The sequence below is a fragment of the Pleurodeles waltl genome, chromosome 1_2 (genome assembly GCF_031143425.1).
Source record: "Pleurodeles waltl isolate 20211129_DDA chromosome 1_2, aPleWal1.hap1.20221129, whole genome shotgun sequence".
Taxonomy (NCBI): Eukaryota; Metazoa; Chordata; class Amphibia; order Caudata; family Salamandridae; genus Pleurodeles; species Pleurodeles waltl.
Window position 1 is genome coordinate 671378009 of NC_090437.1, and position 18106 is coordinate 671396114.

The following is an 18106-nucleotide window of genomic DNA, read 5'->3' on the forward strand; positions in this document are numbered from 1 at the left end:
GGACTAGGTTAGTAAACACACTTTGAAAATTCTACTCGCCCACTCGCTGTGGCAAGTCTTATTTAACCAAGTTGAGCTATTTTTAGGATTTGCTCACCAGGTCTGGCTGACATAGAACAGGTGTTCTGTTCAGTTAGAAAGTGAAGGAGGCCTTTAACTGTTGTTATTGTCACATTTGATCTGAGTTCAGAGACAGAGGTCAAAACTCAGGTTGTCTTACAATTAATTTTCCTTCTCACTGCAGAGCTCCAGGATATATATATATTTTTTTCCTAACATACAACATTTAAATTGCTAAGTCATCTGTTTTCAAAATATATTTCAGTAGTTGTGAAAGCCCATTGTTTGTACTTCTGTGTGGTGAAAAAAATACTTTAATAGCTGAAAACAAATCAGAACACTTGATGTGCAAAGGATAAATATGTTTTCTGAAAACAGATTTTAATATATTTGGTAATACATTATATAGTTATATCAGTAAAGCTGCAAACTAGTTGGAAGTATTTTGGACATTTCTAGGAAATTATCTGTCTGTAAATGACAGTGTGTGACCACCTCATGCTTTAGTAACATATTTATTAAAAGTGAGATTTTTAGACATAAACCCTCCTATCCTGGTAGCAATGCTATTAGTAAACTAAGAGGCAAGTAATGGATCATGAGTCCCCTATATGTGGGGTATCTTCTTATATACATGGTGCAAACGTTTAGTCTATTTAATGAAACACAGAAGCTTTTTTGTACAGCAGAAATGCTGCGCTCACATATTTGAAGGTACACTCATGTGAGAATGAAGAGAAAGGCGACACTGTAAACTAAAATATTTGCTTAGGATCACACAATTTGAGACCTATTTATGGGTCAAGTACATTACAGTTATGGTCGAGTAGATTATTCAAGTTACTTGACCTTCAGGTCTAGTAACATTTTTAAGGTTTTACGAGGCCTGGATCACTGTATGGGGCTAGGGCATGATGGTGTGTCTGTAGCATCTTTAGGCCCTGTACTACAATAAGCCAGTTCCTACTACAGGTACAGTAACAATTAGGCCAATGTATCACACACTTAAGGCGTATGTCATGCCTTAATTCAATCACTGTACCAAAGTCAAAATAATCAACAGTAATGAAAACACCAGGAATTTGCTTTGACACGCAATAGGTGAGAGGTGAGATGACTTCCAACTCACTTCAGAAGACTTTTTGGGGTAAATAATTATCCCACAGGGAATTTAAATGTATGACATGAAAGTTTCAACATTACTTTACTGACCAAAACCTACTTTTGTAAAATCTGTGCACAGCTTCCTAGGCCTTGCTATTATTTGTGAAGATGTATTGAGACCCATTACCAAACTTCGTCAGAAAGAAGCTAACTTCACTTGGTCCAAACAAATGCTTTAGTCTCTTTTTTTAAATGTGTTTCCTGTGCTCCTATTTTGCAACATCCAAACCGTGAGCTTATATTCATTGTACAGAGGAAGGCTTCATATTATTATTGTGAGTTTTATCACAAAGAAATGCAAGCGCTAGAATGGTGGACTCCTTTCACAGACATAATCACCAGAATTGAATTATATAGTTAAAAGGAGCTAGTCACAATTAAAAGAGATCTTTTGAAGAAGGGGGCATTATTTATTAGGTACCGAACATATGGCAGAGGTATACACTTACCACAGACATTTACATATTTTATCAATATAAATGTGGGCCTTCATATGTGAAGATGGATGCATTATCTATACAGAATCGACCTGAACATTAATATAACACTGTTGGTGTCCCTCCAAATAGTCTGCCAGCTGAAAGTCAGAACAACCATTCTATAGCTCTAACCAGTGTTGAGGGAGGCAGAACTGCAATCTATTGAAGAAGAAGCTAGGTTCAGACAAAAGAAATGTAGAAGTAAGAAAAATGGGTTGTTACATCAAAGGAACATTTTGCATTTGCATTCTGTGCAACTAAAACAGCAATCTATGAGTTGGCTTACTGAATGTAAGACTGCTGGGAATTCCCGAATAACTAAAAAAATAGCATAGATTAATGGATTTTTTGGTGGCCAGCATTACCTACAGAGGTTAAGTATTATATGCAGATGTGTGTAATATGTGCACAAATTAACAATTGACAAACAAACTCTGTCGGTTATTTAAGACCAATAGCTGTTTCTCCTAGACCAAGGTGCACAGGATCCAAGGAATTTATTGTAGTTACCCAAATAGCAAAACTGCTCTGCCGTTCTTGTAACTGTGCATCACTTGAATAAAATGGGGCATTTTATTGGATTGTCTAGTTTGCCCTCTTCTAAAGAGTTGGCCCATATTTCGCAAGCAATATAATTGGATTATGTGGTGTGCCACAAGCTTTGACAGTGATTCTCAATTCATCCCAAAATTCTGCTCCTACGTTAGACATGACATTTTGTCTGTCCACTAGTTATCCTCCACAAACGTATAAACAGACAGAACAATTGAAGGAATGTGCTGAACAATCCGACATTACAGTAGTTATCAAATGTTGCACCTTAGAAAGAAGATTGTAGTAAGACATTATGGTTAGTGGAATTAACATATAATATTGCTGAGCATTCTTTCACAGAGATGTACCTTTTTTCCTGTATGTATGGCCATCAAACTAATCTGCATCAGTTCCTTCAGTACAAACACATTTAATTGAACTTCAGTGAATCCAAATGTTTGCAAAGGAGCCTTTAGAAAAAGACATGGCTTGCTATACATTATATGCTGACAGAAAAATAATTTCGGCACTGCAGTACACTGCAGATGAAAAAGTCTGGTTATTCACAAACAATCTATATTTGAAAAAAAAAGTTCCAAGCTGCAATCAAATTTGGCAGTCCATTTACCATTCAACAAATTGTAAATCCTGAAATGCTGACATTAAAGGTGCCATGATCTATAGAAAACCATCCTGAGTTTTATGTATCATTAGTAAGTCTGATTTCGCAAAGGCATGTCTTGCTTCAAATTCTAATTCCATTTAGGGGAATCCTGAAGATGATTATGAAATACATAAGATCTTAGATGCACAAATAATTAGAAGACAATTTCACTAGTTAATGGTTTGGGAGAATTCAAAAAAGTTAATTGAAATAAGCATGGAGCTATGCTGCAAGATTTTAGCCCTTGCAAGGGTCTTAGGGGTTTGGGCCTTCCGTTGTAGAGGAGGAACGCAGTGCACGCAGACTGTGGGTGTTGCTTGGTCTGAGTCTTCAAGGCTACGACTGCTTGCACTATGCACAAGTAGCGTTAAGCTACACTACATGTCCCAGAGCACCACAGGACTCTCACAAGACTAGTAATGGTGCCCTCTATTTTAATTTATAGAGTATAAGTTCTTCATGTTTCATGGCACTTCTTGCTAGGCAGTTGAGATACAGCAGCTGGTCCTGTGTTACAGGAGTTTGGAGCTTATTGTGCCTTCATCTAGCGTTTCATAGACTTACTGGATACAGAGAGGTATTCTAGGACATCAGCAGAAGTCAAGGATTTAGACTATGATTTGCATGCAAGTACTGCAGTCATCCTTTCCAAGGATTGTTAACTCTATTGCAGTTATTATTTGAAAAGGAGCAAGAACAATCCTCAACTTGTTCAGATGTTCTTTGTGATACTTTTGAGTCACAAACAGTGCAAAGGTATTGCCTGAGATAGGGAACTGAATGTATATTGTAAGGGAAAAAAGTACATATACTAATCTGTATTTATTATGCTACAGCTGATGAAGTATTAAATTGAGGATCATTCAGATTTATAAATCAATGAAGGTATTTATCGCCATAGAAAAGCATATTACAGTTTCAGTTACGAACATCTATCTTAAAGGCATACTTTATATTTCAGCTCTAGGATGTCACAGAGTTTCAACCAACCATGGAGAGTTAGTTATACACCGATTTTCACAAGGTATATCATTTGTCATGATAGGAATAGAGAACAGGAATGCAAATAATGAAGTACTAATGATGTTTTTTAGTTGTAAATACCAACGCCTCTGCCATGCAGTTTTAGTCCAGCTGTGAGTACAGGCACAGTGAAAATGTCAGACCCGTTCAGGGGTTATAGTTCTACTATCACAAGGTCTGCCTTACTATGGATCTGCACATTGGGCCAAGTACAACCCTTTCAGCACCTGACTCTCAAGGGCAGTGATGACGGTCAGTAAAAGGTTTCTCAGGAAAGATAGTGTGAAGATACACAGGGTCAGCACTCAACAATTTGCCCTGCAGCACAATAGCATAATTATCCAGGCAAGTGCTTCTCTTGCACAAAGAAAAGTATTTCATTCCATAGTAAGGCACAATACTACACACTTCACAATAATGTCATAGATACCCGATTTACAGGTGTGAGTCCACTGTGCTTCAAAGTGGGGCTCCTCCTAGGAAATTTAACCTTCCCCTCTATTCTAGTTGCCTGTGCCTCAACAGCATAGTCTCTAGGACAGAGGCACTGTGTCCATCCTTTCCCTCCCCTCTTTGCACAAAGTCTCTCAAGGCTGAGGTGGAGAGTTAGCTTGCTTCTTCCCTCTCACTCAGGTAGGACTCCTTAGATTCCCTGAAGAAATCAGGCAGTTCTTCCTCCAGATCGGTATGATATCCCCTCACAACATGGAAGCTGACTGTCAGGCAGTGCCAGCCCTAGTTGCACAGTGGTTCTTTGGGTACCCTATTAAGCAGCATCTTTGGTTCAAGTGAACTGGAAACTGGAACCGCAAGTGGATCAGGGGCTTCCACTCTTATACAAGAATAGATGACAGGGGGCGTGCATTCTCTTTCTGCCTTTACTGAAGTGGTTTGGGCTTGTTCTCCTTTGATGTTGTTCTCAGGCTGTTTTCCAGGCTTGGCCATTGTCTTGCGTGATGCTCTTTACAGCAGGGCTGTCTCCAGGCTGAAGGACCCACAACAGAGGCACAAAAAGGTGTAAGTACTGTGCACCTATCAACACCCACACTTCACAGTGATCAGGAAAGAGGCAAGGGGGTGCTCCCCTTCTCAAATATCTGCAAGCCTTGATTGCAGAAACTGCAGTGCCACACTTCACCCCTGCATCCACCAAACAGCAGTTTCTGGAAGACTAATCAGCAGCAGTCTGTAACAGAAAGGACCAAATCAAATTTCTAAAGGGGAAGTCTGTCTCATCTTTTCTCACGTCACTGTCAGGTCCCCCAATCTCAGAAATGTCAGTAATACACTTTCAATGTCTGGTGAAGAAGCTCACCACATTTTGTGAACATGAACAGGCCACTGACTTCCAAAATGAAACCCACATGCCTGTGTCACTTTGGTTCTCTAAGGCACTCATGCACTGTGAACCTCACAACACTAGCATACATGCTCACATCCATGAGCATAGAATCGTTTTGATAGGATTGCTGGTTCACTGTTAGTAGTGGAACTTTGTGCAAATGGACAAGTAGATTCTCATTTATGTGACACAGGCAAAAGGCCTGATCACAATAGAATTACTACAAAACATGGTAAACTGGCACCACCATACTACACATGAGAACAGTGACAGGGATTGAAGTCATTCTGTCACTACTGAGGGCTCGCTTGTTGCACCCCATTAAGTCCAGAGCAGGACCAGTCACTAATTGCTAGCTACATCAACAGAGTCCACCGTAGGTCTCTTTCTAACTTGTGGGTCAACCCCATCCAAAACATCTAGGCTGACCAACAAGCAATGTATTATTTCCACAATCCTGTAGTCAGACACCACTTAGATTGTATATACACAAGGACAAATAAACCAAGGGGACTTCTGTTGCTGTTGTTTATTCTGGAAAATATTTTCAAATGACAGTACAACTTAATAACATACAAATTTAGATAATGCAGTGCTCAAGTGAGTGCATAAATACACACAATATATACAAAAAGAAACCATGAGTACCACTGGTGCAAGACACAGTTGTTATATATCAAACATGTGCACCAAACATTACACAAAGTGGATCATAAATGACAGAGAACCAAGGGAGCTAATCGTTGACATTTCAACTCTGACGAAGAGAAAGGGTCTCTTTAGGACTAAGTTGTCTGGCTTAATACCATCAGAGAGTACACTCCATTGTGTATCAATTGAAAACAGTCCATGACAATGTCAATACTAGGGATTAAGCAAGGATCATAATATCTCAGATCGCTGATAAGGTCACTGTAATGATAATCCAATTCAAAGTGGTATGATACGTGGTATGTCAATGAATGCAAAAAACTGTCAGAAGAAAGTTATGCATCAAATCCACAATAAGCTACAGCGGTGCAATGTTGGATGCATATGACTGACATATAACAACTATGTATTGAAACAGGGGGTACTTATGGTGTCTTTTTGTATATATTGTATGCATTTATTCACCCACTTGAGTACACCGTCATCTGCTCTTTTATGTTAATAAGTTGTACTGTCATTTGCATATATTTTGGGGAGCACACAACAGCAACCTTTGGTTTATTTGTCCTTGTGTATATGGAATCTAAGAGTTGATTGACGACTGGATTTTGGAAATAATAAACTGATTGTTGTTTGGCCTAGATTTCTTGGTAGGGGTTGACCCACGAGTTAGAAAGACACCCACAGTGGACTCTGTTGAAATAGCTATTACTGACCCTGGTCCCCGTATGAATATAGGGTTGCCCAAGTGTACATTATACAGTCACAAATTATTGGCAGGCCTAGGCCTTCACACACACACTAAATTTGCATAAGGCTGGGGCCAGAAATCCAGAAACAGGGATACCAGATTCTCACAGATGAGCATGCATGGCAAGGGACACAACAGTACACAATGGAAGGCATACTCTCCTCCCAACTGAAAATGTCCAGTCTCTTTCTCTTCCTTGCTTGCCATTCCCCTTTCACCAGGTCCACTGATGATCAGCATAATTATCCCTTGCATGGTTGTCAGTGGGGTCATGGCAGTGTGGCTCTAAGTATCACCCTTGCTGGATCCAGATTACCATGTTGGAGCCAACCCTTTCATACCACAACTGATTTGCATCTAGATAACAGACTACAGAGGAATTTAAGAAAAAATAGGAAATGGGTCTAACAATACTTTAAATTATGGATACCTCATGGAAAACACAGAGAATTTTCTCAAACAAGATAATCCATTAAAGGGCTTCAAGACCCTCCTCACTTTAGATCACAGTGTTTCCTCACAGGTATAGAGACATACATCTTGTGATAGAGATTTAAATTCCTGTAATTTTTCTAAAAAATGTGTAGTAACCTTCAGTTAGAGATATAAAGTACCCAGTGCTCTAGGAAGGCACTGACATAAATGTTCTAAGGCTGAATTACAGCCAAAACCAAAAAATTATTAGTCTCTTTGGTAGGTTGGTTAATAACTTAGGAACTTAGGGTGACCTAAACATATTAATAACCCTAGGATTATACTTGATAAAGAATTAGAAGGTTCCACTTACATTGATGTGTTACACCTTACGTATGTAATTATGAGATATAACTACTTAAAATGAAAGGATCAATATTTCCTACAAATAACAAGAACATCCATGGTGTCTAATGTAATCCCACTGTATGCAAATTGGTTACTGAACTTTGGGATGATAAATGCTTTGCTGTGAATGGAGTAGAAATCACACAATGGTATGGCTATGGCACATAGACAACACTTATTCTTTGTTCGATTACGGAAGAAAATCTAATTGATAACATCAACAAAACTAACTGTTGTCATGACAAGACTAAGTTCACTTTGACTATCAGTAACAGTGATATTGATTTTCTTGCTGTAATGGTTCATATGATAAAGTGCTTTCTACTTCTTTACACAAGAAGGAAACAGATAGGAATAGCATGCTTTATTGTGCCATTTTCATCAACCCATATTTAAAAGGCATCTCCCTTACTCTTAGCTCATTAAAGTAGAAAAGATTGTTTCAAATGACGAGGAATATACTCTTGGGTAGGACAAAATATGAAAACAATTAATTAACAGAGAACAGCCTAGTGATTATCCCCAGCAAGGACAAGATGACAATGGTCAAAAAGAATGACCTTTTGAAAGTAATATAAGGAAAAAATCAAGAGATGGGCTAGTATTGGTTACTAAATTGCCCTCCCAGTTTCATAAAATCAAACATGTCATTAACATTGGACCATCCTTCGGAATGACCCTGTGATACAGGAATTATTTACTAATAAAACGTTATTTGCCAGAAGGTATCATCTGAGGAGTTAAAGAGTGCAATAAAAAAGACATCTGTGCTCTGAAATTAGGGTAATTTCCATGCTTTAGCCACAATACGTGTAATAATGTTGCCCAATCTAAATTAATTTACCATCCACATAAAGGAAAACTGTCTAAACTTGACTCATTTGACTCATTTGCACCAGGTGAGAGATCAATATGTTTATTCACTTACATGTCCATGCAGACTCCTAGATATCAGGAAAATAAACAGAAAACTGAGAATCTGATGGAAAAAAGATAATGGTTGTCTTATAATAACTCACTAGAAAGTTCAGGGACTATCAGCAGAATATTTTTAAAAACTCAGAAAAGATGCAGTTTTGAAAGACGAAATGGATAAGTATGGCTCCCAGATGGTAACAAAAAAACAAGACTACAGACCATGCTTTAGTTATTATTACAATAGAAATTAAAATAATCTGGACAGTATGTGGTAAAGTCATGCAACATGAACTGCCAGATACCAGCTTAGAATTGTCAGCATCCAAATGGAAACGTGGAAAGAATGTTCATACTTTGAGAAGGAGAACTAATTTTGGATAAAGAGACTATATTCCAGAAATATGTATTACTTTGACATGTGTCAAGTTTATCAATAAGAGGAATGTATTTTGTTAGCTAGACAATATTTCTTTTATCGGCCAGCATATTTGTAACGCCCCTGAAAAATCACACCTTGGGTAAAATAGCATATGACTGAAACGAATCAATATACATGTAAACCTCATACTAGCTTGGAAAAAGTCCATCAACTTAAAATAATATGAACAAATGCATTCAAAAGAAGAATTCCTGCTTAAACTAGAGTTACATTTTTTGTAAAAGTCAGTGCAGCATAGCCTATGGGGGCAACCCAGTTAGCATACTGTTGGCTCAATTGTGCCACAGAGGGATTCATTGTCTAGTCTTTAGCAAGGTTAAATTCTAATAAACCTGAAGTGTATCTATTTAAAGAAGATGGCAGGTGTAACACTAATTACAGCTGACCCAGAGCCTCCTTTAGTTGAGTATTTTCACTTTATGATGTTACCCCCGTAATGGTAGCTAATATGACTGAGTATCCACCAGTCTAGTTGTCAATGTAAATGGTGAATTTCCTCAGTTAATTTAGTTTTCTATATGTGATGGCCTCTAGGGTCTTTCTACTATGTTTGCTGTGAATATGGTTCTGGACATCAATCACAAGGGTTTGTTGAATCACGTGCAAGAATATCTTTCTAATTTGGTATTATATATTTTAAAACAACTAGCTCTAAAACATACGATAAAATGGCGAATGTATCAATTGTACTGTTAGCATTTTTTTTACTGCAACTTGATCACAATGAGAAGACCAACCAATAAGAAAAAAAGAAAAGATTGCCTCTCTGTTAAAGGCCATTAAATGACTTTCTAATAGATTCACTGTATGTTTAAATGTTGTGTGCAGATCATTGGTTTCCTGTCACACTTATTTGGAGCAGGCTTTCTCAGATATGCACCCATTTAACAATGTTCACTAACCGTGGTGTGCACAATTTTGTACAACTGTTGCCTGTATTGCAGTGTTCAGTGTTTCATAAAATGACTATTTGGCTTCTCATGCTATTCATTTCTCATACAAGTTCTACACCTTCTAAATCTGAACCAATGACTTTATATGTTATCAAGTATTTGTGCCCTCTTCTTGTGCTCTATCTTGCATGTTTCTTAAACACATCTCTTTATTCTGCCTTTGTGCACAGGCAATGAAATCTACTGGTGTGATTCCACTTAAAAAATAGAAAAGGTATCATAAGGCTCCTCTATTCTGTCTTTCACAGTATTTATGTACTCCCTTATCACAACAAACTCAACAACTACAATGTACATTCAAATGCACTATATTGTTTAACACTCAAAATCTGCTCTCAGGTCACTGAACTCAAACAGTACTTCAATAGGTTTCTATTGCTGAATCTGAAAACCCTACTGTACCCTCTATCGCGGTTCTTAAGTAACCGCTAACTGCTTCTTGCACTTTTCATCATAAAGCTCTTTTGTATTCTCATCTGAAGTGTCCAGTGCTTGTCTCATTTCAGTTCAGTCCTACTTGAGTTCACACACATTCCTTCTCAACTAACGCACTGTACTCACTTTCCACCGAGTCTGCCCTTCCATTACGAGTTTCAGGAGGCTCAGTTCTGGGCACAACTCCCTTTTTGCTTTCCTTTTTTACATACAAGGATATTCACCAATAAAGCTATATTTCAAAATCTAAATAGAGGAAAGAAAACATAATTCATAATAAATGTAATCATTATTGGCTTTTACAATACCTCCAATAATGCACTACAGCTTTTGTAAAGGTGAAAATTAAGCATAAAGTGTAGCTGAATAAAGGTTTCCACATATCAGGACCTGGAGAAACAAGACAGACTAGCAAGACAGACTAACAAATCACATCAATAGAAGATTAACACAAACCATTAAAATGAGAAGAAAGAATAGACATATTATCAAATATATATCTTGGCATTGAAAGATCAACATTTTAGCTACTCAGTCATAAGAGGCAGGACAGTATTGGAAATCAGATGTGACTTGAGTTTCTCTTATTTCCAAACAACACCTTGAGACAAAGACTAGCAACATCATCACCATACAACACATTGAGACAATACTATCACCACCATCATTCCAAGGAAGCATTCTTTAATTGAAAGGTTCCTACTCAGCTCCCAAAAAATAAACACTCTCTGGATCAGTTTTCTTTACAGGCACACAAAATTCCTCTTACTCCTACTGTTAATTATTTGGATCCTATACACATATTTACCACAATGATTCTCAAATGTTGCTTTCCTTTCTCTATTTCCGTCTGAAATACACACTAAGCTCTTCACTAGTCTATATCCCGAAAAGACATGAAAGGCTTTCTTCAAAATACCTCTTCCAAAAGGGAGGTCATATTCCGCCCGGCTCTAAAATCAACACATGCCTAGAATGGAATATATTCTCATTTGCGTGTATTTTTGTATGAATTCTGGAAGTCCAATTTAATGAATGTGAATTTATATGAACAAATCGGCCTTCTTACTTTTGAAATCATCTGAAACTTTAGAAATAAAAATATGCTATTGCAATTCCCAGTTCTGTCCAACTTTTAGTTTTTATTCCTCACTTTTGGCCTGATTTAGAGTTTGGTGGAAGGGTTACTCTGCCCTAACAGTGACGGATTTTCCGTCTGCCGAAATATAAATACAATTATAGCCTATGGGATATATATTTAGGCAGACGAGATATCTGTCACTGTTGTGTAAACCATCTGCCAAGACCTAAATCAGGCCCGTATTTTGATTTCCGAGCCTATAACCTTCACTTCTGTTCAATCTATTTTAGCTGTTTAAATGGTCTCCTTTATACTTTCTGCATTTCACTCTATCTTGAACATTTGTTCACAATTTGTTTTCATATGTAATTTCACTTTCTGTTTACAGTTGTCAATGACTTCATGCATTAGCTCTGCCTCCTGATTCCGGTCCTGTGTTCTCTCTAATAACCTGGTGAAAGACTTTAATGTGTATCTCTTGGATTTCAAGTTCATCACTCTTATGTGCATCATTTGGGTCTAGGTCCTTTTCTCTCCATGCTCCAACACTGGGAATGCCCTTCCGATATGCCATATTTTACCTAAACGAATGCTGTTCAAAACAGCTCTCAAATTATATTTGCTTTTTCATACCCTTTCACCTCAGTTGAAAAAATAGAATATACGTGTTTCCTTCAAACTTAGGGTCATTTGTCAGTGCTTGTGATTTTTTTTTTATTGTACTGTATTAACTATGCTTCATATAAAGGCATAATATGTACCAAATAAATAAAGTATCTTATTAGTGGCAGATTTAACCTCTACATTGATGCTGGATGGCCATTACGTAGTAAAACATGAGTGTAAGGAATTAAATCTGTGTAACTATGTAACATCTTAGTTGCCAAACATTTATGCAGGCATATTAAGATAGAAACAGCTCTTGTGGGTATAAACGGTTCGGAGAGTCCTGCGATAGCCATTCTGGACATCCCTACATAGCTGCCTAAAAGTCACAGACTTTCGGATATTGACTGCAGGACAAGAGGTAATGTAAAGTCTCATGATCACATTATTCCTGATGTTTATTTTTACCTGACCCACAATTGATATACCTTTCACCTAATTAGAGGGGGGATTTGCTTGGCAGCCTTTTTTTTAAACTAACTATGGAGAATGGGCAGAGTCAGAGCTGTGCGCCAATTTCTGGCCAGCCCTCCACAGAGACCATCAACAGCTCCTCTTTTTAGGGTTTTCGGTTCCAAAAGGCAGCCTTGCTTTTTCTGTAAAATAGATAATCATAGAAACTTTATGTCTGCTAGAAACACTTGGTATGATTGAAAAGGACTTTGCCGTGAGTCAGTGAGACTTAATCTTGTAGGACTTGTCACACCAAAATCGTTATCAGGTGCTTTATCTTTAAAAACTGTAAATTATCTGGAACTTTCAAAATGTATTTGACCATAAATCATCTACTTACATTACGTTAAAGACAGCTCCCAAAACCTTTCTAGTTAGACTTTTTTTGGAAACATATGTATTGAAGAACAACCATTTAAATGTAAAGAATCAATTTCATGTGCTTAAAATGGTAATAATCTAAAGAAAATCGCTCTTCTCACTCAGTCTTGCAAAACAATTGTGCTTTTGATTGAGAGGAAAGTTGCAGAGAAAAGATTACATTTTATTTCTACACCTATGTTGGTCTTCCTGACTGGAAGTTTAGAGAAAACTAGACAAGAGCTGACTACAGCCAAAATTCTACCACACCATTGGTTCATCCAATCAGACTACAGCAGTGTATCTGAAATCCCAGGAGTCCACAGGCGGGTATAGGAAACCTCTTTTCTCATCACACTCTCCAGCAGTGATATTTATAACTCAGTCATGTTTGAAAAAAGGTGGGGCTCTACAACCACAATGAAGTAATCACATTTCAGCTACAGGTGGTACAACTGAAACTTCTGAATCAGGTCATAAATGCCATTTACCCAAGCAGTATCAGGCCACGTGACCCCTCCCCCATGCGGTCCCCATCCCCGCTCGATGAGATCAAGGAGTCAGTAAGTCCTTGTTTCTCTGCAGAGTATTGTTACTATTAGGCTCACCATATTTGTGGAAATGCACAGATATGGGTAGTGCGCTTGCTGTGCCATATGAATTCAGCTGTGCACCACTGAAGGGGCCTAACAAAACACATCAGGGTTGCTTTTGGTGCCCCTCAGAAGGGAGTAAGTCTGACTGATCAGACTGGACTAAATCTTGTACAGCCATCCAAGACTGCTTTGCGTGTGTGGTCTGTGTCCACAGTGAAACAGAGGTATAGACGAGCCAAACTAATGGAGTGTGGCCGAAGTGTCAATGGTTCAGATTAATTTATTTAAGAGATTTCGTCCATCGCTTTTTGCCCACCTCATTTATATTTCACTGGCCACGAGCCCCACTTCTCAGTCACCCGCCAGATTCAGCTTCATGCTGCCACATTTTAAATTAAAATGTAAATCAACCACCTGTGATGGCCAATGGCAAATATTTACAAAACTCCGCATTTAGCAACAATGCTACACGTACATTCTCACCTGTGCAGTGGTCAAAACTGAACATTGTCCTTTGTGACTCGTTCGGCCAGCTCTAACTCTTAAACCAATCATTCTGCGCAGGCATGCTGGGATTTGTAGCCCCATATTTGTAGGATATAAGACTGCTATAAGTTCACGAACGCAGAATAAATGTTGGCTAAGCGGCATGGACTGTCTGAGGGTGCCATGTGTGTGACCGTCTGACAGTCCCCGCCTTTTAGCAACCATGAATAGCCGGGGGCCGCTTGCTGACTAAAAGAGTGAATATATGACTGAATTGCAAGCTGTGCTTCAATATATTATTCCTGGCAAAATAAAGAAAACTGAATATATACCAAGTTCAGTGGGCCACTGGGACTTTCAACCAAAAGTAAGCGCTTTTGTGTTGTTATTTCAAACGTCTAGTGGTTACAAACTTTATTTAAAATTTCTGAAATACATAATAAATATTTATGCAATTCTCATGCGTTTGTTACTCTCCTCAGGTAGCTTAAACAGCAGAAAAGAATGTGTACAAAAACAAATTTCATGCTTGTGTGCGTACGTGTTATACCTGATGTGAGAGACACAAAAAGGTGTACAGATTGAAAGCATGAACAGCTCAAACTCTGCTTTGTTCTGCAGCTAACTCGGCAGGCGAAACTAACCCGAGCTAAAATGGAGACAGGATATGCTGTCAGACAGACACAGGGGTCGCAGCGGCGGGTCAGTGCCAAGGTCAAGCACAGCTGTCTCTGGATCCGCGGGTCAAGGGGAAGGTCTCTCTTCCCACCGCTGCTCGCCAGTTGTTGCTCCCGGATTGGATGAGCGAGACAGAAAAAAAGAGTGCTCTCTCTCTAAAGTTAATGCCGTTTTAATCTGGCAATAAAGCCAAGGCAAATATTTTGAAAGAAAAGGTCAAACGAGAAGAAAAAAAACGCCCTGTTTCTTTTCCACTCCTAAACATGCTGGGGCTGCGGTGCAGAAACGAACTAGGGGTACCGTTCTTTATTGACCTCCATGGCTGAAACTGCATGTTGAAGGCAGAGTTTATTTCTGTTTTATGTTTTTTTTATGGAACCTCTAGCGGACAGAAGGCGAAAGGGCATACTCAGAAGACAACCTCTGCTCCGTGCGTCGGGTGAAACGTACGAGGAAGGAGCAAGGGGGAGAGAGGGAGGGAGAGGAATCATTGCCAGAGCTGAAAGTGCCATGTCTTCCTGTGTCTGCATTTGCTAATCTGTCAGGCTGACAGTGCCCTAGGACTCGGGGTGGAGAGAACACACCATCAGTCCTCGCCCTTCGCCCTACCTCCTCCCTTCCAAACATATAAATATATTTATGGTAAAGTCGATATCGATCGCCGTCCGTCTGCAGCAAGCAAGGCTGGTGGAAAAAGAAAGAGAAAATAAAAGCACCCTAACCCCCGGGTGAACTTCAGGTGACCCAGCAGCACACAGACCTCTGCTGAACTGGAAGGGGCAGAGGGGGCAAACACAGACGAGAGCACAGACCACAGGAGGGGGACACCAGCAGACTAGCCCTAGGGGCGGGGGCACGAAACGTGTGCGCACCAGCCCGTCTTACCCTCAGCTGCCCCAGCATCTCATTTGCTTTTGCAAGGAAGGAAAAGGGGTGGGAGATGAAAGCGAAGGGAGGGGAGAACAGGAAGAAAAAAGTTGTGTTGTTGCAGCAGGGCTGAAGAAGGGCTGTCGGTGCCTGCTTCTGCTCCGGCCGCCCTCCCCTTGCTCCAGGCTGTGAGCCTGAACCGCCTGACCCTGCACCCAGCCCCGGCCGCCTGCCTCCCTCCCTTTCCGGGATTAAATGTCACTCTTGTGCCCCTGTCTCCCTGCTGGCAGTTCCTCTCCTCGCCTGCCGTCTGCCTCCTCTTCTCCGCTGCCAACGCGCTGCCCTGCTCGCCCCCTGTCCTCTGCTCCCTCCCCGGGCCGTCGCCGGGGCTACGGCCGCAACCTTTAGCCGGGGTTGGACTGTCGGGGAGCGGGTGATGCACACCTCAGGACTGGTGAAAAGGGGGCAGAAAGGGAAGAAACCAAAGGGAGGGAGGAAAGAAAGAGGAAGGAGCGTGTCTGCAGGGATGGGGGCAGGGTGAGGGGGCAACAGAAAAGGCACACGGCTGTTCATCATCACCAACATGGCTGCCTGACTCAGACCTAGGCGAGGAATAACCCAGGCTGTGTCTTTGTCAGCGTCACCTCTGTAACCCTAAACTAATGCAGAAAACACGGGCGCCGCAGCCAGGGAGCAGGCACGGGCAGGCAACACACGCATACACAGGCAGGGCACTTACGTGTGGGCAGGCGCTGGGGCTGCTCCTGCTTCCTCCTGGGCATTTTACCCCTTTTCTCACATTCTCCACCCGGCGCGGGATCGGGGAGGGCAGCCTGTTGTCCTCCGCCCTCGCCCCCGTGGTCTGGGTGCCTCCGAGGGCTGGGTCTGTGTGCGCTTCTGCCTGCTGGGCTCTCTCGGGGAGCCTGCTGGCTGCACCTGGCTGTGCCCCCACGGTCGTAAATATCCCTCTGGATGGGGCTCTGTGCTTTCACGCGTGACCGTGTCCCCCCATACCGGTGCGCCCCCGGTGCCTGGCCACGGGCTCGGTAGGGTACCGAAGAACGCTGCCGATCGCCGCGGTGTCTATGGCTGCTCTCTGTGCCTTCCCAGCCCCTAACACTAATGCAGGGGATCAAAGGGCAGAGGCGGTGTGTGTGTGTGTGCGCAGCCTGCACAGACACAGGCTGCAGAGAGAGAGAGAGAGCGCGAGAGAGGCAATCCAGACACACATACAGAGCCAGGAGCTAAGGTGCCCCCGAGCTCCCAAGGTGGACTTGACACGGCCGCCCTCAGCCTGCCCAGGGACGCTGGGGGTTCAAGGTCTCTGCCAGCAGCCGCCGGATGTGGGTGTTGATGTCTTTTTATATGACTGATTTATTTTCAGGTAGTGTTTTTCTCGTTTGATGTTTTTTTTGGCCATTGTATCTAGTCTTTTCAAAAGTTTTTTTTCTTTCGTCCCTTTCAAATAAGGATGTTGTGTGTTTTTTTAAACATTCATTCATTTGGAAACCCGTTCTGCTGCTTCAGGGCAGACGCAGAAGTAGTCCACGGGCAATTCTGTCTATACGGCAACTCTCCCTATTTTATGTGTTTTCATATTTCATATTCTACGTAGTGAAAAATCCCATAAAAGCACGTGTATGGTTGATGAAATCCCCCTCCCCCATAAGATCTCACTCCATTGGCATTCTTGAGTACTGCCACAATGCAAGTGATAGGTAGCAAATCTAAAACTCCATATTTCGTGATGCTGTTTCTTTCCTGTGTGCAAAAGAGCTACATGGTTGCTAACTTATTTCCTATTAATGCCGTTCTTCTTGATTGGCTACCTAGTTCACTTGACATTGAACTTGACCCATGCCGCCTTCAAAATAATATTGTAGCTTTTGGAAATGTTAAATGCACTGAACAATGACGTTGCCGAATTCCTATAATTGGTCTCCATGGGAGCAGATTTCAAATTTAGAATGCCTGACAAAGGGTGGTAAACAAGTAGCAATAATAAGTACTATATATACTTTACAAAAAAGTATGTTGCAGTTGTAGGACGCAGATAGAAAACTCAAGAAGAATGTGGCAACAAAAGGCTATTGAGCTGTAGCAGTAGTGGAATAAGTTTGTTTTGTGCCAGGGAGATGGCCGAACTTCTCCTTGTCTAACCCTGTTTGTGTTCACAGGGCACGCATGGTCTACTGGACACCACTTGACTGTCAGGGTAGCAAAGAATGCGCACTCACAATCTTCTCAGGGATGTAGTGTAGGGCCACCAGATCAGAATTCAGCTATCAACCAATAATATAAGCAATAACTCAGTGTCCAGCTCAGTGCTTCTGTGTATGAAAAGAAAGTACTAATTATCACAAGGCAATAGTTAACACGATGCAATCCAATTTGTGAGTTCAGGGTAATAATCTTGATCACAATTCCCCTGTGGGTACCACACCCCAACTTCTCTCCATGCTCTCTTCCAATGGGGTAACCCTGACTGATCCTTATAGCCCCCTACTAATCCTGTGCATTGCATGAATTAGGTGCAGGTAAAGATTACATACCTCAAAAATTCAAATGCGCAGTCATTCACCAAAATACCAGGGGTAGTGGAAGTGACATCACACACCGTTTGTCCTTTCCTCTGTCTCGCACACATATGCTTACACATACACACACATACTCACAAAAGCACA

General features: G+C 40.8%; 1 protein-coding gene across 3 annotated transcripts in view; it reads right to left on the reverse strand.

Annotated features, from left to right (window-relative positions):
• The window catches only part of ZNF827 (zinc finger protein 827), a 521420-nt gene extending 504708 nt beyond the window's left edge, over positions 1-16712 (reverse strand). For all 3 annotated transcript variants that reach the window (XM_069242614.1, XM_069242613.1, XM_069242615.1), the window contains exon 1: positions 16162-16712. In XM_069242614.1, the coding sequence (XP_069098715.1) occupies positions 16162-16204 (43 nt within the window). In that variant the 5' untranslated portion in view covers positions 16205-16712. The remainder of the gene's footprint in view (positions 1-16161) is intronic.
• Between the last annotated feature and the right edge of the window lie 1394 nt (positions 16713-18106).